General features: G+C 36.4%; 1 protein-coding gene across 1 annotated transcript; it reads left to right on the forward strand.

Moving 5' to 3' along the window:
* Window positions 1–139: 139 nt before the first annotated feature.
* On the forward strand, window positions 140–14,738 carry LOC117420874 (15-hydroxyprostaglandin dehydrogenase [NAD(+)]-like). Its single transcript, XM_034034590.3, has 7 exons — window positions 140–431; window positions 738–861; window positions 3,797–3,903; window positions 4,558–4,654; window positions 11,891–11,967; window positions 12,921–13,084; window positions 14,413–14,738. The coding sequence occupies exons 1-7, from the start codon at window positions 339–341 to the stop codon at window positions 14,534–14,536; spliced, it is 786 nt and encodes a 261-aa protein (XP_033890481.1). The 5' UTR covers window positions 140–338; the 3' UTR covers window positions 14,537–14,738.
* Window positions 14,739–18,761: the final 4,023 nt, after the last annotated feature.

Raw genomic sequence — 18,761 nt, forward strand, 5'->3', positions numbered from 1 at the left:
TGCTAGGGAACTCAGTAAACACAAAAGAAAACGGCAGACAAGTCGAAAATAAATATTGCTAAACCTACCAAAGCTGTGTGTTCCTCTGTACAAGGCATCGCTTCGGGCTACAATCAGAAAATGCAGAATACAAATGTTGCACTATAAAGCTTTGCGATTGCCACAGTAATCCAGTAGTCCTGTGTAGAACACGGAGACAATAAACAAGGTTTATGCAAATATTACAGCAACCAGAATACAGAAGACAGGTGACTCTAGGTTTAGTTACCGCCCTCAGTGTTCCGTGAATAAAGTACAGTGACAGACTAAACGAGACACAACACATTAACCCACAGAACATGGCAGTAGCTGGAAAAGTTGCGCTTGTGACGGGGGGAGCTCAAGGAATCGGAAGAGCTGTTGCCGAGGCTCTGCTACAAAATGCTGCAAAGGTACATTTAAACTCGTTTACATTAATGCACGCCCTAAGTTCTGTAATCACTTTGCTGCTGAGACAAGCGTATTTATAAGAAAGTATTGTTGAGTATAAAAAGTTAATTTTACTAAGATATTAATCACAGGTAACAGCTGTGCTATTAGTTTTGTTTTAACTTGTGGTTGTTTGTTGACTTGTTTTGTTGCCTATTTTTCTTTCTTGGTTTGTTTTACCGTGTTATTACAGATTTAGATTTTACTAGTGCAATATAATATGCTGTTATAATTATTATATTAAGGACTGTTTTGTTGTGTCTGTTCAGGTTTCTCTTGTAGATTTTAATCAAGAGGCGGGAGAACAATGCATTACCTGCTTTAACCAAGAGTTTGGATCTGACAACAGTTTGTTTGTTCAGTGTGACGTTACTGACAGAGAGAAGCTGCAAGGTAAGAACAATTAAGAACCTTTGACTGGATGTTGGGATGTTTGATATAATAATAATAATAATAATAATAATAATAATAATAATAATAATAATAATAATAATAAAAAATACCGGAACAACATATATTGATGCAACGTTTTTGTCATGAATACTTGTGTTCAGGAGAAACAAAACTCATTTTTTTAGACTACCTTGCTAATGGCTTCTGCAAAGTCTGTTCCACATGTATCACATGTGAAGTTCCCATTGTACACCCACCAAACACAAGTAGTTTCATTCTGAGAACATACAGTATTTCCAAGTATGTTCCTTCTGCTCAGGTATTTTTACCAACACCAGAAAATAATTACAAGTCTGGTGAGAAATAAGAGGAACTCGTTTAACCTGAAAGCAATTAGTTATATGTGCAACCTACATGTGTTCTTTTGAAATTATTGAATGGACACAGTTATATATATATATATATATATATATATATATATATATATATATATATTCTGAGTATAAATAAGTAGTTACCAAATGTAATTCTTGAAAGACATGCCCTTTTGACCCTAGCCTATCCTGCTTGTGGACATCACTAGTTTTAAGGGTTATCTTTGAAAAAATAGGCATACGTTGATTGTGTCCGTCTGTCCATCAGTCTGTTACACAATTGCAACGTTAAGATAACATGTGAGTTAGCATGACAACTGCCTTCATTTTGCACCAGAATTCACCAAACTTGTGTCATATACTCCTAGGCTTCGATAGACATTTGGCTATAATCCCATAAACTTTCAATTTTCTATGAATATCTTTAGACTCTACATGTACTCATTCACTTTCTTACCTTAAGCAGTCCAAATGCATCCTCCTAAAGGCCGGAACACACAAACGAGGCGTGGCACTGCTGGGCATTTTTACATTGCAATAGTGCTTGTCCTTAACCGAACCAGGTACACATGAGCAGCATGCACTACATGACTGACTTTCTGCTACAATATTGTAGAAAAATGTAATGGTAGTTGTCAGTACCACACAGTTGGCTATGTACTCGAATATAATATTCAGCTATGGACAAAGGTTTTCCATCACCTAGAATTTTAGGACTGAGACATCATTTAAAAAAAAGAAAAAAAAAACTATATGAACATAATTACGATCTTTTATTTAACATCATGTAATCAAAGAAACTACAAAATGATATCGCAAAAGTCTACTGGAAGCCATGATAGTAGGTTTTTCATGTTAGATTTCAGCCAGTTACTTGGTAAAAATAGTAGTGAAATGATAAAAAAGGCAAAAAGTGATAGTATCATTTGATACTATGAGGGAATAGCGATTTTTGGTGACCGTTTACTTAGGCTACGTGAAGGATGCTTATCAGGAGCAATGTATAAAATACGGACCTCCTAGTCCAATTGTAGCATCTATGGCTTCCCAGATGTTTGCCTTCATGTCAGCATTCTTGTAGGAATTATGTGAAGATCAAACAATTCAAGGTGCTTGGACATCTTCGTAGACAACAGTTTGTCATTCATCATCTTTTCTGTCAACAAGTGTTGTCATCACTTGGCTGTGATTGGATAATTCACCGACGGTACTGTGTGGCAACTGGAAAAAAAAAAGTTCTGGATTTGATTTGAGCGGCACAGCTCAGCGACACTGCGATATTGCAGTATTAAATTGCTCTGGTCAAAGTTAGTCCTCGTTCTTGAAAATGCCCAAGACAATTGCAGTGTTATGATAACATGCGAGTCTGAAAAATAATTGCATAACGCTATTATTATGATCATACTTGAAACCATGTTATAATGTTATTAATGGATCTAAAATAAAAGTTAAACTTATCATTCATGTTGGTGTTTTGAATGGCCTGCCTGCTATGTTTGAAATCTTATTTTAGTCTCATTGTAGGTGATCTGTTACACTTTTTGCTGGATTATCCTGTCATGATTTAATAGATTGTATTCTATTTTTATGTTTCTGAAAATTACCCGGGCTGCTAGTCACATTTCGATTTTTTGTCTTTTTTTATTATCATCATTATTATTATTACAGACCCCCATGTGGTGTTCCACGGCCAAATCTACACATGGATCGTGTTCTTTAAAGTATAGTATCTAGTATGTTAAATATTACAAACATTTTAATTATACATTTCATGAAAGTATTTCACTGACACACATGTAGGTCTCTCTGTCACACTCTAGATTGGAAAACCATAACTGCACTGACTTTGCACCAATCTACAACAAACTTTTATTTTACACTCTTAGCCTCCTATAAAAATGACATTTCATTATAACTAGGGCTTCTGTTTTTCGGTTTTTATCAATTACATTTTTCGGTGCTTATTCTTTTTTAGTTTTATGCAATTTTTTTTCTTCGGCTTTCGATTTCTATATACTGTATGAAATTATTGTTTTCGGTTACTTTCCAAAATGCTTGGGAATTTTTTTTTTTCTGTCAAAATATGTGTAGTTACTCGACAGTACTTGCACACTTAAGTTGTACCTTCTTTCCTTTGTTGTCTTCCACAACAAAATCCTTATGGTCACGGGCATTCTGGTGTTTTTGTGTGTAGGCATTTTTTTACATTTCGCCACAATTTGCAATTCTGTTTTAAATCCTCTAATGAATGTGCTTACTTGCCCCCCACCCATTTATAAACCTAGATATGTCCTTCATCCTTTGCGGCAGTGATGCCTCACTGTGTCTTCTTTACCAGGTCATTTATATTAGATTGGGCCAAACAGTTGCTTGTCTAACTTGACTCTTTCCATTTATCACATGTATACAGGTGGCTATTTATTTATGTATTTATTTATTGTGTACAATTCATTTTTTTGGCCAAATATAAATACTGCTTTACTAACTTTACACTGTGATCGAGCATGTATAACAGCTTTGTATTTTTTACAGTAAGATTGTTGTTTGTTAATTGCTTGTAGATGCCTTCAAGAGGACCGTTGAACACTTTGGAAAGTTGGACATTGTTATTAACAATGCTGGCATCAATAATGAGAAAAATTGGGTGAAGACAATTGAAGTTAATTTGGTAAACATTTAATTTGATTACATTCTTCATTAAAATGTAACTTTTTAGAAAAAATACACATTAGAAATGTCAGTAATTGATTTTAAGCTAGCCAGAAGGGCATTTCCCTATAATAGCAGTCTGTGCTTTGAAGATTGATATTTTTTAAGTGTGTGCTTTTTATTGCAGTTATTCAAACAATGTGTTTTTTTAAAACTTTTTGACATACTGTAGTCTGCTAAGGTGATTTTAAGAAGCAGCAACATCTAGTGAAAAAATACTATGAACTAGTTTCTTTTTGTATTAATGGCATCGACAGTATCTCTTCACTTGATAGTACTGCTATACAGAACTTTGGTTGATCTATTTATTCTGTTAGGCCAAAGTGAAAGCAAATCTGACAACTAAAACTAAGAAGCAGTTGTTACTCAGGTTAAAGCACTTCAAAGAGTAAGTAGCGTGGTTCAAAATGGCCACTCTAATGAAACACAGCAATAATGATCCATGATGTGGTACAGAACAGAAAAGCCAGAGCACTTGTTATAGTTTTTCATGCAGTGATTAGAGGACAGATCTCAAACCCCAGTGCACGAGAGTGGACATTTTGAAAAGAGCTTTGAAACATTTTATGAAGACTATGTACATTTTTTTTGTATTTGTTTCGTATGAGAACAGAGTGCTGTGGTAAAAGGGACATACCTTGGTCTAGAACACATGAGCAAAGAACATGGCAAACAAGGAGGTGTGATCATTAATGTTTCATCAATGGCAGGTAAATTGGGTTAATTGCAATAAGAGTATTGAAAGTATTGTGTTTGTTAAAGTACATATTGTATAATGTTTTTCAAGAGATGTGCAAAAATCATTGACAAGAAATGGAAAATTCTTAGAAGAATAAGTCTACATTATTTTGAATCTGACATTTTAAACAGAATTATCTAGTGAAATGCAACATTTCCCAATTAGAAGAAGATAATGCTAAAAATGTCATGCTTTCATGTTTGCAGAAACTGATAACAGTATCTGGAAATGTAATCTTCAAACCAATGATGTTTTTTTCTTACAATTAGTTGTAACAGTATCTGATCCATCAGTGTTTCCTGTTTAGACTTCTCAGCAGTCAAGTTTTGGGGTTTTGTGAAGAAATATATAGGTTCATTATTTTTATTGACCTGGCAAACTTACCGGATTTTATTAACCTCTTCTCAAAAAGCGTGCTCTCCACTTGTGTTCCATGTGAAGCAATTGTGTGGTCTTGAATAATAACAGAGCACTTACTCTCAGCCCATTAGCTGTGACTGAAATCGACTTGAAGCAGGAACATGCAGTTCTTACTGTATATTACAAAATACATGTCAGGGATTGCATAACAAACTGTGCAAGTCTGCACTACTGAACTTCTTTCAAGTACAGGGGAAGTGAAAGGGACAGATAGCATCAGACTGTGAAGTTTTATAACTGGCTTTATAACCTTGCTTATCTTTTATTTATCATGGTAATCAGTATAAGCCTTGTATTAGGTAGGCCAGTATGCATTGAAACATTCTTTATCATATTTTCTTTGAAAGAATTATCGTATTTTGTTGGAGCATGTTGCTGTAGGTGTCATGCAATCTGTTACAAATGTGAATAAAAATATTGCTGATTCCGTATGCAAAACATTCATTTGCAAAACAAATCAGCAGCAAGTTACAATTTTCATATAATAAATCTTATGGAAGTAGAATTCTTATTTCAAGGAGCAAAATATTTTGTTGATTTAATATAATTTAGAATTATTCATTTTTAACCACCAATATTTTTAAATAGCAATTTTAAACCAACTTAGATTTAAAGATGCAGTGTGCCAGCTAGTTTAATATATATATATATATATATATATATATATATATATATATATATATATATATATATTTATATATATATATATATATATTTATTTTGGTATTTCCTGAGAAATTATCACTACCATAAGATATGAATTTGTCTTTTCTTTAATAAGTTGTACTGGAGCTTGTTTCTGATTATATGGGTTGCAGAAGCCTCACTTTTTGGCTGTTTTACATGTATGGCAGGTTTTCATGTGGGAGGAGGCCCAGAAACTAAAGTGGCATTTGGAGAATTGAGTAAACAAAGTCTGTTTACTGATAAAGTACCGTTGGGTGCACAGAAGGCTAAACTGGGAAGAATGTATTAAACAGGCCCCAATGAATCATAGTTTCACGTAACTGACAATGATTGTGGGACAGCAGCTTTAAAATCACTCCTCCCTTGCTTTTTTTGTAGCTGTCTGGAAACATTGAGCTAAGATGGGGTTTTCTATCCACAAACAGTCAATCAGTAAAAGTGTTTTTGTGTTATAATTGAGAAGCACTTCTCATTGAACGGTTTGTCTAAAGTACATTTAATTTAAGGGCTCCTAAAGTTATTATTGTATGAACTTGATGTTGCATCTCCATAAATATATCCAGTAAAAATTACTGTAGAAAAACAAAGAAATGAACATTCCAGCTGGGAAAGGGGCGGCGGGGGGTGGGGGTGGGGGTGGGGGTGGGGGGTTGTATACATTTGGCTACACTAGTTTAGGGTATGCGCATAGGAAGGTGGGTCCAAGGTTGAATGCCATTGGAACTGGGTGTGGCTCAGCTTCTTGTCAACAGACATTTGGCAGTTCAAGCTATTTCTTTTAATTGATGGTTGTAGGCAGTTTCGTGGAAATGGTAGGTATATTACTATCAATATCACTTTTTCTTTTGTTTCTGTTTCCTTAAAAATGCTTGGGGGAGGGGTCCAATCTTGTATAGGAATTTTACTAAGTTTACCTTACTGTAACTACAAAATGTAACTACAAACACCATTGTGTGTTTTATAGTTATGGATGAGCCTTAATCTTTACATACTGTATAAAGATTGTCTGACATAGTAGTTTTTATCCACTGAAGATATTCCTTGATTTGAACTGCTGTCACATAATAGTGTATGATTTATAAACTGGCACTGCTTTGTTAGATGATCTACCAAATTATCAATCTGTAGCTAGACTTAAATTAATGATTACTTGAAAGTTAAGTGAGAACCCTTATAAAAGTTTACCATAGCAAAGCATAATAAAGCATAGTGAAAGCATGGTAAAGCATAGGAAAGCAATTTACAGAACAGTGAGGTATGGTAAAGCATATTAATAAACATGGTAAACCAGGGTAAATTGTGATTAATACATGGTATTACCATGGAAAAATAATGTTAAAAGTGCAAAAATACCACAGTAAACTTGTATAAGGGAAATCTAACCCACAACCTTTTACTGTACTATTAGTACATTTTACTTCAGAGACAGCTTGAATCCGTCAACATAATATCCAGGAGTCCTTGCCAATTATTTTAGAACATTTTAGCTGATTGAAAACTTATGAAGCAATTATGTGCCAAAACAGCAGGCATATTGAAGCAACTGCAAATAGAAATGGGCATTTTTGTGAACATAAACAAATCCTCCACGGGGGAATAATCTAAGGGGATGGTCATTTTAGATCGAATGGTTTGTAAACATGAAGTAAAATATTCAGCACTTGAATATTTGTTACCCAGATACACATCAGTCGCATTTTACCGTCCTTGTATTAAGAATAAAATCAATCCCCAAAAACAAAGCAAATGAGACAAGGCATGGTAATATAAGTGTTAATATAAAGTTAAACAGTTTTAGATACTGTGATGCATTTTTTAATAATCTGTCATCTTTAGTTGCTTTTGTGAATTTTCATTTGCAAGTGAACGGTGAGATTAGGGCCTTATCAAGCACTATATTCTGCAATTTTGAATACTGACTTTGGATACTGTTTTAATTGTGGAAACTATTTTTTTTATCTTTTGCTAAATTGCATTTATGTTATAAGCAGTTCTGTACATGGTTAACATTTAGATTTAATTTTGCTGTTGGGTCGTTAATGGGGAATTTTACATACTGCTACAATATGTTCCGGATTTAAAAGTATATACTGTATTACAGTCCACGTGTTGTCTCTTTTGGTAAATTACATGACATTTTCAGAATCATATTGTTCTGAATTAAAATACTACTTCTGTTAAAAATATAGTACTGTACCAACAAAACCAACTACAGTACATGGACATGGAAGCTTATTTATTTTAAAACACAGTCCTTTCAGGATTTTTGACATTGTATCTTTTTTGTGTTCCCTGAAAAATCAGACAAGTTGTTGTCTTTTACTGCTGTGTTATTCCCCCAACTCGTGCGCTAACAAATGTGTGTGTGTGTGTGTGTGTGTGTGTGCAGGGCAGGGGGTTGTTTGGGTGGCAGGGGGCAGGGTACAACGTGCTAACCTACATACACATCAAATCAGATGAAATAATCAGATATGCGTCACACTCGTTTAACTGTCACTGAAGTCAACATTTTATAGGGTCAGATATGTGAGTGTGTAAATGTCCAGGGGTTAAAACAATGTGGAAGTGAAATGGTTCATTTCTACTGGACCCCATGGGACATTATTAAGAGAATCTTAGAATACACTATCTGAAAGTGAGTGGTCTATATCATGAATATAGCTGGAGGTTAAAACCATGCCTGTAATTGAATACCTCTGGGGAATCACCCCAGAGTTAAACACTGTTTAGGGGTAATCCCTGAATAACCAAGGTGGGTGGTTGATCCAGGGGGATTCCTCAGTGCTTTAAATTGTGCCAATAAAATCTAGCTGTGGCTTATCCCAACATGTCTGGCTCTATTTCAAAATAGTTTATTCACTCATTACCACTTACGTGAAACTTACCCTGACTGGAGCTTAATTGTACTGTTTATCAACAAGTTATATTCAGCCTACCCAAGCCTTTCGACAACATAAATTCACAGGGATATGGCTATCATCAACAACAACTTTCACTTCCTGTCCCGAAGAAAGTTTTGCTTGAATTTCCATATAATGCTACACGGATCTGTCAGTGAGTTTCATATTTTATACTACAATTCAATCTACATTCATATTTGATTGCGATGCCATATTGATATACAACGCAAGTATCTTAAACAGTAAGCATACAGATGTTTAACCCATGTATATTTACAATATATAGGGCCTCATTTGCAAAGCGTTTACCGTACACAAAACATGATTACCGTGTGCAGTTCTGTCCCCGGCCTATTTACTATTCCCATTTCAGTGCGGAAAACAAGGATTTAGCGGATGCAAAATGAAAGGGGCAGAATAGCGCCGCTGCCTCATTTTACTTATGCAAAGCAGCATGTTAAACACAGATAATGAGCTGCCATACATTCTTGAGCTATTCACAAAGGTCTGACAAGGATTTTGCGCCGGCAAAAATGACCCAAAGGGTGGCTCCCGAGTGGCGCATCCGGTAAAGACGCTCCGCGTTGAGTGCAGGATGTGCTCTATAGCCTGAACGTCGCCGGTTCGAGTCCAGGCTATTCCACAGCCGACCGTGTTCATGAGCTCCCAGGGGGCGGCGCACAATTGACCGAGCACCGCCCGGGGGGAGGGAGAGTTAGGTCGGCCAGGGTGTCCTCGGCTCACCGCGCACCAGCGACCCCTGTAGTCTGGCCGGGCGCCTGCGGGCTTGCCTGTAAGCTGCCCGAGAGCTGCGTTGTCCTCTGATGCTGTAGCTCTTGGGTGGCTGCATGGTGAGTCCGTAGTGTGAAAAAAAGCGGTCGGCTGACGGCACACGCTTCGGAGGACAGTGTGTGTTCGTCTTCACCCTCCCAAGTCAGCGCAGGGGTGGTAGCGGTGAGCTGAGCTTAAAAATAATTGGCCATTCTAAATTGGGAGAAAATAATAAAAATAATTGGCAACGACTAAATTTATAAAAAAAAAAAATTAAAAAAAAAAATGACCCAAAGATTCTGCCGACTGAATTCTGCCGCGAAAAGGAGCATAGGTGATGGAAGCTATGTACGATTTGGGGGGTTTCGTCAGTGGTTTTTTTTTTTTTTTTTTGGTATTCCAACAAAAACAAATGTATTGAGTTAATACAGGACATCATTAAGGCCCTGCCAAAAAAATAAGACATTCAAGAAATGGCTTTTCATTGTCTTATTTAATAAAAATACAGATTTGAAATGGCAGATATTTACGGTTCTGTATAACCATAACGTGTTAATGCGACACTGTTATTTATTCTGGGCTAATTGTAAGTAGACTGAGATAAAAAGAAAATATGCTGACATGATTTAGTGTCAATTTAAGTAATATTTTATTATCTACACGTCCTACAACAATGTGAAGCCTACAACGCATCAGCATGTATGTAATGCAAAACAAGAGCCTGCTAGGTATTCATTTGATTTTACTACATTTTTAGTCTTTCCTACATCTAATACAGTACATAACAAACCATGCTGATGTGTTGTAGGCTTCACGTAGGTAATAAAATATTATTTTAAATTGAAACTAAATTATTTCAGCATATTTTCTTTTATCTGTCTCTCATATGTTTATCCCTGCTGCCACCAGTAAGTAAGTTCCTTCACCTGTTGTCAATAGAATAAATACCATGCGCAACTTCAGACCTGTTGCCACCCACAGTTTGTATGCGAATTAGAATTTTTCTGACCGGTATTTTTTCTTCTAATTAGTTAGTAAATTGGGTGTGACACTTTGGAAAATACCATTCGCAGTCATCTCAGTTTTCCTCCTGCAATTCTGGCCAAATTAGCCCGCTTAGTATAGGAGGCTGTGTGGTCCAGTGGTTAAAGAAAAGGGCTTGTAACTAGGAGGTCCCTGGTTGAAATCCCACCTCAGCCACTGACTCATTGCGTGACCCTGAGCAAGTCACTTAACCTCCATGTGCTTCTTCTTTCGGGTGAGACGTAGTTGTAAGTGACTCTACAGCTGATGCATAGTTCACACACCCTAGTCTCTGTAAATCGCCTTGGATAAAGGCGTCTGCTAAATAAAGAAATAATAAAGGAGGCCCATAGTCTTATAGGTATATAGTTGGCATAGGGTCAGTATATTTAATGATAAAAGGTGCAAGTTAAATTAATACATATGTACTGTAGGCCTCAGGATATAATTAAGTCAAGTCAGCAAGCTGCATATTAAATGTTTGGGCCTTATTCATAGTCCATCCAGCTTCAAAAACATCCAATCAAAGAGTTACAACTTGAAACAACCTAGGTGGTCGATTTGATCAACTTGTACCCCTTCAAGATAAACCACAGCTGAATTATTTTGGAGCATTTTACAACATTGGTTAATCACCTTGGATTTCATCAACCACCGATTATTAGAACTAAACCACTGATGCTGTAGGTGTTTAATGCAATCCAGGGCTATTTCCTTGCATAAGGAACATCGATCTATGGTTTATCCTGCCAGGTTAAAGGTTGATCAAGTCAACCCCTAAATCAATGTAGACAAATGTTGTACATTGTAGTTGTATAGTCTTTTTAAAAATAAATGAAAGGCTCTCATATAGAATGTAATACTAATGACAAATTATACTGATGCTTTAAAAATTGAGGGTAAACCAATAAAGGGAAACTAGCTGTCATACTTAGAAATAAGAATATTGTTAAAGATGTCAGAGGAGTGTCAGGTTTGGTATGAATCAAAGTCATATTAGTTTTCCTTGTGCACAAGGATATACTTAGTTGGTTTAGAATTTTTGCACCACATGTTGCACAATTGTTCAAACAAACAGTACTTCTCTGCTGACACCTACAATTACTTGATGTGGTATTATTCTTTTTCTAACAGAGCTAGTTGAAAAAGTTTTTTGTTTTTTTTCCCCCCACCAAAAACGGCATTAAACAGATACAACCTTTTCTTTTTTGGGGGGGTGGGGGTGGGGGTGGGGGGAGGGGGTGGTCATATTAATCAGATTGTTCAGTCCAAGTTCAAGCACTTACTGTAGTTTCACTGTAATTTAAAAACCCTGTAGTTTAAGTGATTTGATATGTGAATAACAACTTGCATTCTGCATCAAACTCAGTGCCTTGGTAATCTATGTTCTTTTTCTTTCATTTTAGCATTTTTGCATTCCCCACACCAACCAGTATACACAGCCACAAAATATGGTGTTGTTGGATTCACAAGAGCCATAGCTGTAAGTACATATTCCAAACTTGCTTTACAAGATATCCTTATCCCATCTGTATTAACTCAAGATCTACAGATAATGTATTGCATATGAAGATTTTATTTTTTTTAGAACTGTTTGTATTTGTCAGTAATTTAATGCATTCTGGAGAGACGAGACTTGAATATATATATATATATATATATATATATATATATATATATATATATATATATATATAAGTGCTCTGTGATGCCTTGTCACAAGATGGCTTGGGTAGAAATGCAGGACACAGAGTGGTGAGTGAAAGGCGTTGTTGCACTGGTTTTATATATATAATACATCGATGAAGGCTATATTTGCATCCTGAGCCATTTGAAAAAAAATGATAATAGCGCAGTAGTGACGTCAAAATTGCATATTCCTGTAAAAGATTATACTTGACCTTTGACCCATATTTGACTCCTGTGCACCCCGGGACCACTTTCAAACACAAACTGTCTCGTTTTCAATCACTCGACAACACCCGCAATAGTAGAGAAATGTTTATTTATGAACAACAAAATGAGAATACCTTGAAAAAAGCTTTTTTGATGAAATTTGATGTAGTGCTGGTACATTCGTATCTCAGAGAAACTGTAGAGGAACGTGAAATGAAAGACATTCCTGTCAATGACTTGGACTGACATCTGGCAAACTTCATCTTTTGTGTAAACAAATGGGATGGCTGTGAGTATGATTGTGGAACAATTTGTGGTTTTTTAGGCACTTTCAGCAAATCTGTCTGTGAAGATTTACAATCATCTTCCACCAACGGCATCACCAACCAAGCGAGCGAGACAATGTCATGAAAAGATATGTCTTTATCCTCTCCCCACCCCCTAACTTTACTAACCCTGTGCTATCATTTTCCAAACACAAAATACCTGTCAATCAGGTGTACACCATTTGATTTATTTGTTTGTGTTTATTTATTGCAGGAAGCATCCGAAATAGAAAACTATGGGGTGCGGATAAATGTGCTTTGCCCTGCTTTTGTGGATACACCACTCCTCCAGTCAATTGATCAGGAAGAGAAGATGGGGAAATTCTACAAACACAAGGATGAGATCAAACACAGAATGAGTATTTATGGGGTTTTAAAGTAAGTAATCGATTAGAATATATGAACCCTATTCACAAAACATTACCTTTCTTGTCCTTAATTAGTGATATAAAATATTAGTCTTGTTTGTAGAGATGCCACATTTTTATTAGGTATAATATATACAGTGTATATTATAGACATATTATAGTTGTGTATATTATAGACATTTCAAGTTTAATAAAATGCATTTACTGGAGAGTTCATGGAACAATGAAAACTCATCACAAGGGTTAAAAAGTGACCTTCTTTAGGGGACTTTTAACCTCAACTCCAGTCAATGTTTGTGTAATTCCTGCTATGCCTAATCTACATTAATGATTTAGATTCTGGTATAGTAAGCAAACTTGTTAAATTTGCAGATGACACAAAAATAGGAGGACTGGCAAACACTGTTGTAGCAGCAAAGGTCATTCAAAATGATCTAGACAGCATTCAGAACTGGGCAGACACATGGCAAATAGAGAAATTACTTTTTAATAGAGAAAAGTGTAAGGTACTGCACACAGGCAATACAAATGTGCATTATAAATATCATATGCGAGATACTGAAATTGAAGAAGGAATCTATGAAAAAGACCTAGGAGTTTATGTTGACTCAGAAATGTCTTCACCAAGACAATGTGGGGAAGCTTTAAAAAAGGCCAACAAGATGCTCGGATATATTGTGAAAAGTGTTGAATTTAAATCAAGGGAAATAATGTTAAAACTGTACAATGCATTAATAAGACCTAATCTAGAATCTTGTGTTCAGTTTTGGTCACCTCGTTACAAAAAGGATATTGCTGCTCTAGAAAGAGTGCAAAGAAGAGTGACCAGAATTATCCCGGGTTTAAAAGGCATGTTGTGTGCAGACAGGATAAAATAATTGAATCTATTCGGTCTTGAACAAAGAAGACTACGTGGTGACCTGATTCAAGCACTCAAAATTCTAAAAGGTATTGACAACGTCGACCCAGGGGACCTTTTCAACCTGAAAAAAGAAACAAGGACCAGGAGTGACAAATGGAGATTAGATAAAGGGGCATTCAGAACAGAAAATAGGAGGCACTTTTTTACACAGAGAATTGTGAGGGTCTGGAACCAGCTCCCCAGTAATTTGGTTGAAACTGACACCCTGGGATCCTTCAAGAAGCTGCTTGATGAGATTCTGGGATTAATAAGGTACTAACAACCAAACGAGCAAGATGGGCCGAATGGCCTCCTCTCGTTTGTAAACTTTCTTATGTTCTTATGTAATATTCACAGTTCTCAGAGGAGCAATATTAATGTAGTGTTCTAAAAGTACCATTGCAACACTCAAACTGTTGTGTTTTTCTGTGTTTCAGGCCATCATTAATTGCTGAAGGCATGCTGAAGATCATTACTGATAATAGCCTGAATGGAGCAGTTATGAAAATTACCACATCCAAAGGGATTCATTTTCAGAATTATGAACCAATGTCTGCATGAACAATGCAGTGCACTTTGACCACTATACATAAATACAGGCTATGGAACTTGTATAGTTAAAACTAAATTACTGTTTGGTCTGTGATTAAGATCTATTTGTATTGAAAATTCTGTAGGAGATTTCAAAATGTATACTTTTAAATTATTTTCTTAACTGGAATTGTCAAAATCTGTAGTTTTTAGAATAAACAGTTTAGATATTTTTAGTTATTATTTTAATTATTTCTTATTATTTCTTATGTTAACTGTGAGTATGTTTTATATGCCACATTTTGAATCAATATTGAAAAGTTAGAGAATTACATTATTTGAATATGTCCTTTTTTCAGTATTTGCTGATTTTAAACAGCATTTTAAAAGAACATAGAAAATAGAAAATCATTAGACGAGTTAAGAAACCCAGGAATTGTTGACCAATCATTGAAGGTGAGAGTAACTCAATGTTATTCTGTTACAACCTATATGAGAAAGAAATGGCTTCTCTTTCCCAGGCCCGACTCGATTACAAAATACTTTATGAAACTAGCTATTCGAGATTTATACAAAACATTCTGTTTAATTTATGTCAGCAGCAACAACATCTGTTTCATGAAATTGGTAATTATTTGTGGTGTGAAATCAGAAACTGTGCCATTTAAAACACTTTAAAATAGCCTGTAACCAAAGAATCAGCATTTGTTTATTGTAACAAAAATGAAGGCAACTGGCTGTCACCCAAGTATTTTAAATACAATGTTTTGACCCTTTCTCTAGCTGGAGAGAGTCTGGGAAACTTTGAAATCACAAGATTCATGGGAGATATTACACAAGCATTAATAACAGGCATTTAATGAAAGCCTCCTGCCGACTAAGAAACTCATTGCATGGATTTGTCATTGTTGTAACTTAAATGGTAGACTTTAAAAAGCTATAATTAATATAGTAATTAATAACACTCTTAGTATAGGTAAAATAGCTTTATGATTCCTTTAACATGGGGGTAGATGAAATCTAAATTCTAAATGTTGGTATGAAAAGGAAAATTCACAAGGCCGACCAATTCCTTCTTATAGTTTGCCATTTATGCCTTTTTTCTAGGTACAGTATCAGATTTTACAGTAGCTACCACTATAAACCAGCACACTGTATTTGGGTTGTACAGACAAATGATTTAGAAACATTTACTCATCTTGTTATACAGTAGCACAACAGGAAAACGGACCTCAAATGTTCAGACAGACAAGGAAAGAAACAAATACTGTTGAAATATCTAATTTCATCATTTTATTCTCAGAACATACCAAGTCTCCTAGAATAACATTGACAGTGAAAATGTTTTAGTTCAGAAATTCCAATTAAAACAACACAATTATACAAATCTCAACTAATCAGGTTAGAGAAATACATGTAATGAATCTGTTGTCTTTTTTTCCTAATATGGTATTACATTTGAAAAGTCAAGATGAGTCAAAATCAATGATACTCACTGGTTCATTTTGGGAAAATGCACCCTGTGCACCTGTCCTTCCCAAACCAAAATCAGGCATTACATGTAATGAAAAGGAGGGTGGATTCAGTTTATTAAGCAATGGATCAAGTCAAATTCAACAAGAGAAGAATGTCAGTATTTAGATTAACCACATTTGAATTGACCCCAGTGTGAGTAAATGAAACATTTCTAACAAATCCACTTTCATGGTTGGCAGATTTTGTGTTAATCTGTCATACTATCATTTGATCATTGAAAACATGTTGATGGTAGCAACAGAAATAAAGTAATTTAGCCAGAGTGGTGCCCCTATCAGAAACACATAGCAGCAGCCGTTGACCAAATGACTCCAATTCTTTTAAAACGTTTTGTGGGTGTTTACATTGTACTTTAGGTAGGGTACTTGAGAACTTGGGTTTCCTTTTAAAAGGACCAAACTCGGGAACACGAAGTAGGTATCTTTATTAAGAAACAGGAACAGTTGTGTTTATTCATAGTTCAATTACTGACGCAAGACACATTAACACAGTAAGCATGGACTTGTGAATTTACAATAATACCTCAGACTAAGAAAAACATGTTGCACAATTAAAGGAGTTAAGGATAATTTTGAGCAGGGCACTTGGCCCTGACTTTGTGCTTTTCATTATATCAGTTCTTTGAAAGTCTGATAATCGCTTATTTGCAGATTACCACAAAAAGACAGTATTATAGGTGGGAGGCTTTATTTAAAATTTGAGAACACAAGACAAATGCACTTATCAGTGTCTTAGATTTAGTACAGAACAATTTGATTAGATTTAAAATGTAAGGGATTGAGCAACTTCACAAATCACATTATTTTATATTAAGAACCATAACAGGCATCATTTCATGAAATTGTCATTATTTAAAATAAATAAAGACATAGGAAAATAGAAAATATTAAGTTTGCTATCTCGATCAGAATATAAAAGGTGTTTATTTCAGACTTTCAAAGACCAAAATATCACAGTATCGCTGTATAGACAGCAGTGTGTCATTGCTGAATAGCATTCAATTCTTATAAACAAGCACAGTCCACTGTGATTGACATGTCGAATATCACTGAAAAATCATCCTCAGATTAGGCAACTCAGTTCTCTTTGGGCATCTGAATTTTAAACTTGCCACTGTATAACCCGATTTGGTGACCTATCTCTTGAAATTTGAACATAGGACAGTGAAATGGCAAGGCTTTTTGTTCTTAAATCAATCACAAAAAAAAAAAGAAAACTCCTGTACATACAGTATCTCACAGTATTTTCTGAACTAAAAAAAAGTTAAGGGAACATCAATAAATTATAGGATCCCTGGCAAGGGATTGTCAACAAATATCATCAACATTACAGAGCTATTTAATCAACAGGCACCATAATGGTTAAATGAATATACAGCGGGCCTACTTGCTGTAAACCTGTGTGGGGGGCTGTGGCAATGTGCCCCGCCCCTGTGTGCAATTGTGTGTTATGTGTTGTATGTTGCGTGTGTAAATGTTGGTGTATAGTCATTGGTACACGGGATATAAACGGGTCTGTGTTTCACGTGTATTTAAAAAGTGTATATTTGTATTTAGGCACGGGATTGCACATCACGCACGTGCATTTAAAATATAATATGTGAACACGGGGTTTCACGTAATGAATTCACGTGCTGGGATTCAAGTGAGTAATTAATTAGTAATTGAATCCCAGCACAACAGTATAAATAGATGCACGTTTAGTCACTCGTGGTTAGGTGTTCGGTGAGTGGAGAACGGGATTGGAGACGGAGGTAATAATAATAATAAGAAGAAGAATAATAATAATAGTTAAAGTGTTTTCACTCACCGTGTTTGTTCGTCTGTGTGTTGTGCACTGTCTAGTCCGTTTTGTGTGTCTATTTATTTTGGCGCAAGTGCCGTGTCCTGTTTTTGTGTTTTGTTACAAACGTTTATTTTCTGTCTGTTTATTCATTAAATGCTGAGCGAAAGCATTCGCTCAGCTCCACCAAACTCCACATCTCTCTGTCGTTTGTGTTCCTGTTTCTGGTCTGACGCCACCCACTCCGGCCGTCTTTGTGACACGTGGTGTCCTGCGTGGGATCGACAGCGCCTCCAGGACTCAGGCCAGAGCAGGAACCGCAGTTTTGGATTTAAAAAAAAATAAATAAAAAATAAAAAAAAATGGCAGAAGACGCCATCAAAGTGCGGGACTGGATGCTGGAAAATGCTGGGCTGGAGGCCCAGTCTATACCAGTAGTCGTCCAGTTCCTGCAGTTTATGGACAGAGAGCGATGGGAGGCATATGCGAGGGAACAGACCGTAAGCACCTGGGAGGAAGGTGTGGGGTTGGTCCTCAGCTACCTGGAGGCAGTTATAAGTGGAACAGCAGCCCAGGTAGCAGGTCCACCAGCAGAGGAAGAATGCCTGCTGTCCCCGTCTCCACCAGCAGAGGAAGAATGCCTGCTGGTTTTGCCTCCACAGCCCAAGCGGGAGGAGCCCGAACGTCCTACGCCTGAGTGGGAGGAGCCCGAACGTCCTACGCCTGAGTGGGAGGAGCCCGAACGTCCTACGCCTGAGTGGGAGGAGCCCGAACGTCCTACGCCTGAGTGGGGGGAGCCCGAACGTCCACAGCCCAAAAGGGAGGAGTCGGTGCGTCCACAGCCCAACAGGGAGGAGTCGGTGCGTCCACAGCCCAACAGGGAGGAGTCGGTGCGTCCACAGCCCAACAGGGAGGAGTCGGGGCGTCCACAGCCCAA

The sequence above is a fragment of the Acipenser ruthenus genome, chromosome 1 (assembly GCF_902713425.1).
Source record: "Acipenser ruthenus chromosome 1, fAciRut3.2 maternal haplotype, whole genome shotgun sequence".
NCBI lineage: Eukaryota > Metazoa > Chordata > Actinopteri > Acipenseriformes > Acipenseridae > Acipenser > Acipenser ruthenus.